We start from the raw sequence: 12141 nt of genomic DNA on the forward strand, positions 1-12141 counted from the left end.
GTGGAAAATACAGAAGATCTGGGTGTAACTGTGCAGTCAGATATGAAATTGAACATCAGACAGACTGCCAGGACGGCTCATGGGGTTTTGTCACTGTTATACAGAAACTTTGCTAGCAGGGATTAGGAGATGATTATCCCTTTGTACAAGGCCATATTTAGGCCATATCTTGAGTACTGTATACAGTACCATATTTAGACCATATCTTGAGTACTGTATACAGGTCTGGATGCAGAAAACGGCAACCAGATTGGTGAAGGGAACAAAAGGGTGCTCTTACCAAGAAAGGCTTCAGTTCTGCAAATTGTAGTGTCTGGAGACTAGGCACCTGTGCAGAGATCTGATTGAGGTGTTTAAGGTCTTGAATGGATTAAGCAAGCTAACTATTAATGGCATTCTTCCTCTGAAAATACACACATGAGTGGGGCACAAATTCAAGTTGAGGAAGGATGGTTACAGGGTAAATGCGTAGAAGTTTGCCTTCGGTCAGCAGGTGGTTGATTGTTGGAACAGGCTTCCATCTGTTGTTGTGGAAGTGGGTGGTTTGAAATTCAAGGAAGAACTAGACAAATTCTTGGAAGGTATGGATGGGTGAAATGTGTAGTTTCTTTTTTTTTTTTTTTTTTTTTTTTTGGCTGATGCTGTATAATCTTGCTTTCTTGTATCATTTGCCACTACTACTACTATTTTTAATAATGTATGACCATCATAAAATAACACACATTCTGAAGATTCTAAGGCTTTAATTTCATTTTATTTTTTTTATTATATTCAGCATCTGCAAAGTTAGTATGTTGTCTTGCCACATGTTTTAAATTCATGCTTTTACTTTCAATACTGTGTTGCTTAAACTGTGGACTTGCTTACTTAAACATTAGTGAATGCACTTTTTTCCCTCTTCCCCCTCTCTAGATATAGAGTGTACAGATATGTCCACAAACCAGCCTCTTCTATCAGTTATTATCAAAGAAACTTCAAAGGGTAAATTGGAAAATAGAAATGATCAGGGCCTCTTTGTGGTAAGTATATATTGGAAATACATTTCTTAAATTGATCTATACATGGAAAAACGTTTTGTGGGTTTTCCATATTTTAAATAGAGTTAAGGTGTTCATTCCTGACACTGATTTAGAAAATTGAAAATATGGGGGAAATGTTAATTTAAAATTTATAGGGCCAGATATTATTGACTTTTAATTAAATACATTATTTAAGTTATGTGATAATTTAATAATCCATATGTATTATTCAGTAACACTGCAGTGTATTATTGAATAATACCAGAATGCAATATACACTTAGGCAGTCCTTTATCCTGGAACCATTGGACTAAATAGATAGTAATCTTGAGTTTCATTGGTTTTTCAGGCAAGTTGTACGGGCATTTTTGGACAGAGTGGACTCTCCAGCTTAGCCATCCTCTTTCTGGAAACATTTTTATTGTTCAGTCACCGAAAATTTATATAATATGAGTATTATAAAATGATTACTGTTTAAAAATAAAAAAATGCCAGTTCTTCCCAGTGGAGGTTCAGATTTAAACTTGGATCATTATGCCGCAGAGAACAAATTATTGACTTTCTAATGTTAAAAAGGTTCTTGACCATTATTTTTAACATTTATTAGATGATTTTGATTCTTGTGATTTCTGATATATGAGAGCTTTGTCTGTTTGTCATTGCCACCAAAACAATGCAGAAATATAAATCTTTGGGCTGTAGCCGTAACTCCTGAGCATATTTTCTACCAGTTTATAGCAGTTGTTTGCTGGAATTCACTTCCATTTCCCATACAAATAGCTACCAGAGCCAGATTTTAAGAAAAATGTTTTGGCTTAAAATTTTAAGAAAAACACCTGTCACACAGGTGTTTTTTAAGGTTGAAATCTGAACTGGCCAGTCAAGCTTTTCAATGTCCACAAATCTGCCCTATGTGACATGGAGCATTGCTGCTGATACCGAAAAGGTCCATTTCCGTGGTGCTGCTGTAATGTAAATAGTACATAATTCTCTCTAAACACTTATATACTACTTCATCATGGCAGAATGTGTAATTTGGCCATGAACTTCATGGTTTCAGGCACTGTACAATCAAATGAACATTCTGAACCCATTAAAACAGCCTCATGCTGTTAAACTTCATAGGTGAGATGACACTCCAACAGGAAGAGCTCTCTGGGTGATCTCACCAAACAACCAAACATATCCATAGGAGTCAAATATTTTGCATAGAGATTTGCCAATCCAGTGAACCTGCCACTGTTCTTGAATCTATGAACGTTGGGAATGACTCTGCTCCAAATGCCATTTTATGACTATGATACTGGGGTTATGCACAGTCGTCTTACCATTGAACCCAATGCTGTGCAACTGCTTACCGATGGTTGACATACTGAGATATCCCTATGGCTACAGCATCAACAGTAATCAAATTATTAACAATTATTTTCATGGAATCAAATTTTGGCATAAAACAGTGCTGCACATAACCACATTCACTATTCTTGTAAAAATAGTCTTTGGTTTAAGAGGAAATCCAGGGTGCATATCTCTACAAAATGTTTTTTCAAAAATCTTTTTTATATAAGAAATAACTTTATTTGCCAAAATTCTCCTGAATTGTTTCTGTAAGCTATGGACTAAGCAAGTAACATGAATCAGGTTTAGATAGAAGTCCTGTAATGCTGTAGCTGCTTTTATGGGACAATTCTCATTCTGGCTATAATAACTACAAATACTAATCATTCATAAATCTTGCAGTCATGAAATGATTTGCATCTTTTAAAACCTTACAAGCAAGCAAATGAAATAGGCAGGTTCTGAGTCGAATTTATCACATACCAAATATGCAATATAACAGTAACAAGCATCTGCTGTTTCAGTGCCAGACATCCAGCTGAATTTTCTCTAATATCTTGCTAAATTTCACAAATATTTCTTTCTTTTGAGGAAAAAATGATTTTTGAAAAAAATTTCATATACAGGCAGTTCTCGCTTTACAAGTTCCTGGGTTTACGAGGTTTGTTTTTTTTTTTTTTTTTCAAATATCAACAAAATCGAAAATATGAACATTAATTGCAAAAAATGATTGTTAAACATTCATAAATACCACATTTCAAACCACGCGTGTAGCTATACAATACAGTGTACCCTGCTTTATGATATTAATCCATTACCATCGTATTGTGAAAATATCATAATGTGAACCCAATAACACATTGTTTTTTGGTAATTCATTCCATGCTCTCGGAAGTTAAAATTTTTGCTATATAGCTCTAAAAGGTCATTTTTATAGTGTAAATTGTATTAGTTACCAATTCAAATCATTAAACTTACTACACTTTCATTGTTATCATATGTTCTGTTATAAGAACCAATTTTGAACGGCTTTGTTATATTTTTCTAAAGCAGATTTCTGGAAGTTACGACCCATAAAACAATAAGATTAAACATACCCAAGATTGAACACACATTTGTAACCAAACACAATAAATAATCGTAATAAAATGCTTATGTATTTTATTACGTAATAAAATAATGCTAATGCTTTTTCCAGTGTGAAAAGGTTCCCCACCCCTGACTTAGATGATGAAACTCTCCTTGAAATTGACGAGCAAACTGCATATAGTAATAGAGGCAAGAACGCAAGTGTATGAGCTTATGTAGCATCAGCCAAAAAAAAAAAAAAAATTCACACAACCATTCCCGCTAAAAGTTAGTCCGGTTCCTCTTTCAATTTATTTAAGCTATCAACTTCCACAACGACAGATGGAAGTTTGTTCCAGCAATTAACCACCCACTGTGTAAAGGCAGTTTCTGCACATCTATTCTACAACAGTCTTTCCTCAATTTGAATTTATGCCCCCTTAGGTTCGTAATCTGAGCAAGCGGAAGAACCCCATCAGAATTCAGCGTACTCAACCCATTCAAGGCCTTGTACACCTCAATCAGATCACCTTGCAGGTGTCTAGTCTCCAACCACTGAAATTTGCAGAACTTAAGCCTCTCTTGGTAAGAGGACCCCCTTCATTCCCCTCACCAATCTTGTTGCCCTTCTCTGTATACTACCGAGCAAATCTACATCCTTCCTAAAATGAGGCCTCCAGACATGTACTCAAGGCGTGGCCTGACCATTGCCTTAAACAAAGAGATAATCACCTCCTTTTCCCTGCTAGCAAAATTCCTCTATATCATTGACAAAACCCCATGACCTGCTCTCGCAGCCTGTCTGCATTGCTCAGAAAACTTCATATCTCACTGCACAATTACACCCAGGTCTTTTTCATTTTCTACCAACCTAAGCGTAGTACCACACAGTCGGTATGTTCCTCTGGGGTTACTTCTACCCATATGCAGTACTTTGCATTTGTCAATGTTAGACTTCAGTTGCCACTCCTCAAGAAGAATGATGATATCCAGCTCAGGATCCTGGGTACCAAGCCCATACTCACCAAATGTGAGTCCCTGGGGGGGGGGGGGGGGAGGAAATTGCCAAAAAAAAAAAGAATGATGATTATATCCAGCTCAGGACCCTGGGTGTGCCAAGCCCATACTCACCAGATGTGAATATGGGCTTGCATTCTTTCTGATTCGCAGCGTTGCCTCATTTAGGCTTGTAGCAGGTGGAATATCACATGTTCTTTCATTTTGCTCAAAGCGTTTCACAATTTCATATTTTTTATCTATCAACAGAGGTGGACTGGCCACAAGCCTTACCATGGAAATCCTGGTGGGCCAGAAGACTATGGAGACCGGTGTTATTTTGGCCATAAATGCTAGTATGAGGTCGCTACAAATTTTTCCGTTTGCCTCTGTCTATCGATATTGCTTTTCTTTTTCTCTCTGAATCTGTAGTGTCTTCATCAGAACGCTTCCTTTTCACACCTTTTAAGTATTTTACTCAATTTTAAGGAATAAAGCACAATTACAAAATGAGGAGGCACACCAGATACACATAAACAAAGCTGCGCGCGTGTAAAAACTGAATAAACAGCACTGTAAAGCCAGAGACACACTACTTCCCCGTAATATCTACCGTAGCAGATAAGCAACCTTGTCATCCATTTCGAATTCCACGATGGAAGTATAATCAAGCAGACTGGAGTACATTCTCATAGCTTACGGAAGAATTTGATCATGTACCAATTCAACAGGTGTCAATTGATGAAGCAGTGAATTATTATCCATGCAGCAGCAATTGCAATTCCAAAAATATTCTCCCGATTTCCACGTTTACCAAAGCCAAGGTGGAACCAAGGGTGTAAAGAAGCAAGGAAGTCACAAAATTGGGCATAGGGAAAATTCCAATGTTACCCCACCACCGAACATCTTATAGCCTGTAAACTTACCCGTGCCAAAGCACGATTTATATGCTATCACACTTAAAAGGAATGCTGGGTCCAGTTTACATCCTCAGTTAATGAAGCAGTGAATTATTATCCATGCAGCAGCAATTGTAATTCCAAAAACATCCTCCTGATTTCCATGTTTACCAAAGCCAAGGTGGAAACAAGGGTGTAAAGGGTGTAAAGAAGCAAGGAAGTCACAAAATCGGGCATAGAGAAAATTCCAATGTTACCCCCACCACCGAACATCTTATAGCCTGTAAACGTGCCCGTGCCAAAGCACGATTTATATGCTATCACAGTTAAAAGGAATGCTGGGTTCAGTTTACATCTTCAGTTAACAAGATGACCAGTGCCAAAGTTGTCTGGGATAAAATTTGGAAAATGAAGGGTAAATATACAGAGGAAGGAGTTCCCCAAGGCTCTCTGCTCACTTTTATGCTGTTTGCAGTCAAAGTTAACTCCATTACAAAACAGCTTCCTCCTTCAGTAAATAGTGCGTTTTTTTATTCCTTCAGTAAATAGTGCTTTTTTTCTTCCTTCAGTAAATAGTATTTTTTGTCACTTCTGCAGCATGAGAGTTATTGAATGATAATTGCAACAATCAGTCGGCCACCTTAGTTCCTGGGCATTAGCCAATGGGATTAGGTTTTCTGTTCAAAACATCGCTTGTGTGCATTTTTGCCACAAAGAGAATCTACATCCTGACCTGGAATTCACGCTTGGACAGAATCTAATTCCTGTGATCATAGAAACAACGTTTTTGGGACTCATCTTTGATCAAAAGCTGACCTTTCACCTCCATATTTGACTCGCAGTAAAATGCACAGAAGGTTTGAACATGCTCAGTGCTATCTCCTCCAACTTTTGGGGAGCAGAAAGAAGCACATTATTGCGTCTTTGCCAATCACTCATCTGCTCTAAACTTCACTATGATTCCCAAGATTCTGTTAAAAATTCCGTACTCCGATGAATTGATCCAATCCACCATAGAGCCATCTGGTTTGCCACAGGGGCATTTCGTACTTCGCCTGTCCACAGTCTGTACGTGGAAGCCAATGAACCACCATTGATGCTTCGACATCAGCAGTTAGCATTAGCATTAGTAGAGGCATGTGATGCTAGAAAGCAATCTTATATAGCATCAACAAAAAAAAAAAAAAAACATTTCACCCATCCATTCCCTCTAAACGTTTGCTCTCTCCATTTCCTCACCTTTCCTACTACATATTATAATAATAATAATATGCTTTCCTGGGAAGTGGAACAGAATCCTTACGGAAGCGATTACTTCCCCTTAATATATACCATAGCAGATGGGCAACCTTGTCATCCAAATATTCTTCCTTGAATTTATTTCCACAATCAACTTCCACAATGACATATGGAAGTTTGTTCCAGCAATTAACCACCCACTGGCTAAAGGCAAATTTCCACACATCTATTCTACAACTGTCTTTCCTCAATTTGAATTTATGACCCCTTAGAATTGTGATCTGAGTAAGTGGAAGAATGCCATCAGAATTCAGCGTGCTCAACCCGTTCAAGGCCTTATAAGCCTCAATGAGATCACCTCGCAGGTGCCTAGTATCCAGCATTTGCATTTGCAGAGCTTAAGCCCCTCTTTGTAAGAGGACCCCTTCATTCCCCTTGCCAATCTTGTTGCCCTTCTCTGTGCACCTCAAGAAAATCTTCATCCTTCCTAAAATGAGGTCTCCAGACCTGTGTGCGGTACTCAAGGTGTGGCCTGACCATTGCCTTGTACAAAGGGAGGATAGTCACCTCCTTTTCCCTGCTGGCAAAGTTCTTGTGTGTCATTGGCAGGGCCCCATGACGTGCTCTTGCAGCCTGTCTGCATTGCTCAGAAGGCTTCGTGTCTGACTGCACAATTACTCCCAGGTCTTTTTCTTTCATTTTCTACCACCCTAAGTGTAGTACTACACAGTTAGTATGTTCCTCTGGGGTTACTTCTACCCATATGCAGTACTTTGCATTTGTCGATGTTAAGCTTCAGTTGCCACTTCTCGGCCCATCTGCCCAAATTTTCTGGATCTTCTGGCAGTGGCACACTGCCATTACTGTCCTTAACGGCCCTGCCAACCTTTGTATCATCTGCAAACTTCAACACTAAGCCTGATATACCTTCATCAATATTGATAAATATGTGACTGGAATTTGTGGGTTGGTCACTTGCACACCAACAAGACTTTTGTGGATTTACTGGATGATTGTTTTCTAAAGCAACACATTATAGAGGCAACCAGTGAGAGTAATATTCTTGATCTGATTATCAGCAATGATTATTCATGCATTAAGAATTTGCAGATAACAGAACCACTCGTTGGTAGTGATAACAGTGTACTGATGTGGTGATAACAGTGTACTTAAAGACATAACTACCATCAGAGGTAAAGGGAAGGGTTTTTGCTTTCATAGAGGTGACTACAGTGGTCTCAGACAGTTTTTAAATTCTGTACAATGGGACCAACTGATGATGTTACCAACAGAAATTTCTAAATGGGAAGCATACAAAGAAGTAATCGTGGAAGCTACTAGGCTTTTCTTACCGATTAAGAAATACTGTTCAAGGTTTAGGCCTAAATGGATGTCAGATGAACTAATGAGACTCGTGGCAGAGAAGAAAAATGCATGGGACCCATAAATTATCAGGCAACACAGAAGCCTGTGATAGATATAAGCTAGTCTGTAATCAAGTCACAAAGGAGGTTAGGAAAGCAAAGGCAGATTATGAGAAATCTCTGGCAATGAATGCTAAGAAAAACAGCAAGAACTTTAGTTATATTAACTTTAGAAGGAAGGGGATGAATCAGATTATTCCACTTGATGTCAAAGGTGCGAGTGTTGATGATCCTGCTCAGATTCATAGGTGGTAGATGGCTTTCATCAACCGGTGAAATACCACCACTTTGCTTATTGGAGGCTTGAAGTGGTGAAACCCATGTTTAGTCTCTAGAGCAAAGTTTCCGGCATCCCCCTCCCCCCATACTTCTCCTTCAACCCTAACCCAAGCACGGTACTAAGTACTATAGGTTCTAATACCTCTCGTGTTTGGGGTTCACATAAAAAAAAAAAGCAAACTTGTTTTTTGTTTGATTTTCTATCCAAACAGATGACAGTCGTTCCATCTCTTCCAATTCTTTGTGTCTTAATCTAATAGATTTTAATTATACTTTGAGTTGTTCCTGCTATGAAAGTTGTTTTTATTTTCTCTGCATTCTTTGTAATTCTCGATGTTGCCTCATTTAGGTCTGTAGCACGTGCAATATCACATGGTCTTTCATTTCGCTCAAAGCGTTTCACAATTTCATATTTTTTCTCTATCAACAGAGGTGGATTGGCCATAACCCTTACCAGGGAAACCCCGGTGGGCCGGAGGCTGGTGTGATTTTGGCCATAAACCATAGTATGAGGCCACTACAAATTTTCTCGGGTAAGAATTTTTGACCCAGTCCGCCTCTGTTTATCGATATTGCTTTTCTTTTTCTCTGTGAATCTGCAGTCTTCACCAGGACGCTTCCTTTTCACACCTTTTAAGTATTTTACTCATTTTTAGGGAATAAAGCACAATTACAAAAGGAGGAGGCATGCTTGATACACATAAACAAAGCTGCGCGCGTGTAGCAACTGAATAAACAACACCGTAAAGGCAGAGATACACTATTAACACCTCACATTTTACTCAAGCACATTTATAGGGGTTACTACCATAAAACAATAAAAACAATTTCCATTTACATTTCTGCTAGTGGAATCTGTTATAAACTGGTAGTAAACTCGATCTAATTGCATTTGCGATTATACCAATAGCTGGAATTGTGTTGGTTTTTAGGTTATTATGGTGAAATGTGTTTCCCTTTCACTGATATAAAACACATAAATACATTTTCAGAATCTTCTCTTCGTTCCTATCGGGTTGCATTCAGTTTGGGTGATTCCGCGTTCGACTGCCATTTCTTGTAAACACAAAGGCGAATCGTGCATAAGCGAATTCAGTTCGTGTTATATAAGATATCGTTCCCCTATTTATAAATCGTGTATGATCGAATTTGTGTAGTGTAAACACATGTTATACTAGGACTGACTGTATAAGGCAATGGTCAGGCCACGCCTTGAGTATTGCGTACAGGTCTGGAGGCCTCATTTTAGGAAGGATGTAGATTTACTTGAGCGTGTACAGAGAAGGGCAACAAGATTGGTGAGGGGAATGAAGAGATCCTCTTACCAAGAGAGGCTTAAGTTCTGCAAATTGCAGTGGCTGGAGACGAGGCACCTGCGCGGTGATCTGATTGAGGTGTATAAGGCCTTGAATGGGTTGAGCACGCTGAATTCTGATGGGATCCTTCCACTTGTTCAGATTACGAACCTAAGGGGGCATAAATTCAAATTAAGAAAGGACAGATGTAGAATAGATGTGCGGAAATTTGCCTTTAGCCAGCGGGTGGTTAATTGCTCTAACAAACTTACATCTGTCGTTGTGGAAGTTGATAGGTTGAATAAATTTAAGGAGGAACTGGACAGGCATTTGGAGGGAATGGTGTGATTTTTTTTTTTTTTTTTTTTTTGGCTGCTGCTGCATAAGCTCATACACTTGCTTTCTTGCATCACATGCCACTACTACTACTACTTCTTCCAGCACTTGTTCACAACCTTTGTTTGAAGAGAATGACATTGGAACATTATAGTGGTCTTACCTTAACCCAGTTGAACATAATGGAGATTAAATGGAATGCAGAATTAAGGCAAGGCCAGGGTGGTCCTCTTCATTAGGGAAGCTCGCAAATACATTACAAGAAAGTGGTAGAAAGTTTTCCATGGTGCATTGAAGCGGTCACAAGGCCAAAGGTGCTTTTGTGTGACTTTCATAAGAAGCAGTCATATGGCCAACCTTCTTTTGCTTTCTTTGAATATATATGTGTACTGTTTATTGCTATAAGTAAGCGTCCCATGACTTTTGGAAATATAATGTATTACAGGTAAGTAGCAGCAATTAAATTGCCTATCTATATTAAAAATTTTCCAGTTTCGGTTTTTAAAAGTTGGCAAATATAGTAAAAAAAAAATTCACTGTATTATATCGATATTTTTGTTATTTCATTTGCTCTTGATCCTATTTACCTTGGTTAATCAAGTCTCTAATAGAAATTATCATGTATTATTTATAGTGTGCAATATCTTTATAAACACTCCAGTTCTGGTTGAGTTTTTATGTCGTTTATATACTTTATTTTAGACTCTGCCAGATCAGCATCATTGCTATTTTCTCAATGCAGATAATGATCTCCAAGGCGTTCTAGTTTCTGCAATTCCCTTCACACATCCCACTCATGTGCCTCAGATTCTTGTATTTCTACGACAGCAGATGCTTTTCAATACTGTCATTGGTAGTTGTGTACGACCAGGTAGTAAACAAGGTAAACTGATTAAACTGTATTATTATATTTCTTCAATAAACAATATTGTACCATATGCTATACAGTACTAGTACTGAAGTTTAGTGAATTTTACAATTAATTTTTTTTTATTCTTGATATTTGCTATTCCTAAGTTTAAAATATTAGAGTTCTAGGTGAAATTTTTGCAAGTAGTGAAAGAATGGGTGGACATGAGGTTTTTTTTTTTTTTTTTTTTTAAACAGAACCCCAAAGGAAGTCTGTGAGGAGAATTTAGAAGAATTTAGAGCTTTATGGAAGGGATATATAATGAACCAATGTATACTCCCCACCATGATTTATAGAAGTGAAACTTGGGCACTCACCAGAAGAATGGAAGAGAAGCTGAGATCTACACAGCAAGAATGGAACAAATTATATCAGGAATCAGACTGTTAGATAAGAAGAGAAACACATGGATTAGGCAGCAAACTCAAGTAAAGGACATTCTTATCAAAACTAAAGAACTAAAATGGTCTTGGGCAGGACACACAGTGCGAAGACAAGATGGACTAAGAAAATAACTGAATGGTACCCAAGAGGGGCTAGAAGAAAACCTGGAAGACGACGATGGAGATGGACAGATGAAATTCATGAGTTTGTGTGTAGCAAATGGATGGCCATTGCACAAAACAGAAGGAACTGGAGAGTTGCTGGAGAGGCCTTCATCCTGCAGTGGATTGAAAATGGCTAATGATGATGATGATGATGATGGAGGAAGGGATCCCGAAACTTTTATCTCCAAAATTGTTACGGTGATGAAACATGGGCTCATCACTGAGTTCCTGAGACCAAGCAAGAATCAATGCAATGGAAGCACAAGGGCTCTCCCCCAACAAAAATTTTGGACACAAACTTCAGCTGGCAAGATTATGGCCACCATTCATTTTGGATGCTGAGGGAATTTTGTACATTCCCTCAGCATTCACTACTTGGAACACAAGCAGACAGTCACTGGGGGAGTCATATGCACTCCTACTGTACAGCCTAAGGGATGTCATAAAGGAAAAAACCTTGGAAAACTTTCCAGTGGTGTGCTGCTTCTTCAGGACAACACATCAGTGCACAGGTCACATGCTGTTGCTGCTGCTTTGAGCGACTGTTACTTTACAGAACTTACCCACCCACCTTTCAGTTTGGATCTAGCCCCCAGTGACTTTTTTCTATTTTGACATCTCAAGAAAAACTTATGTGGACATCACTTTGCTGATGATAATGAACTGGAGTCTGCTGTTTCTGCATTCTTTGATGGACAGGACAAAGAATTTTATTTGTCTGGTATTTCCTCATTGCTGACAAAATGGGACAAGTGTATTGAAATTCAAGCAAGTTACATCGGGAAAAAAA

At 38.4% G+C, this 12141-nt stretch overlaps 1 protein-coding gene across 1 annotated transcript in view; it reads left to right on the plus strand.

Moving 5' to 3' along the window:
* Window positions 1-12141, plus strand: part of LOC150090711 (uncharacterized) — a 257039-nt gene that overhangs the window by 205880 nt on the left and 39018 nt on the right. Inside the window, exons 13-14 of the mRNA XM_090369985.1 lie at window positions 913-1019; window positions 10596-10776. Of these exons, the coding sequence (XP_090226111.1) occupies window positions 913-1019; window positions 10596-10776 (288 nt within the window). The remainder of the gene's footprint in view (window positions 1-912; window positions 1020-10595; window positions 10777-12141) is intronic.

The sequence above is a fragment of the Mastigoproctus giganteus genome, chromosome 1 (genome assembly GCF_048544385.1).
Source record: "Mastigoproctus giganteus isolate SK-2022 chromosome 1, ASM4854438v1, whole genome shotgun sequence".
Classification (NCBI taxonomy): Eukaryota; Metazoa; Arthropoda; class Arachnida; order Uropygi; family Thelyphonidae; genus Mastigoproctus; species Mastigoproctus giganteus.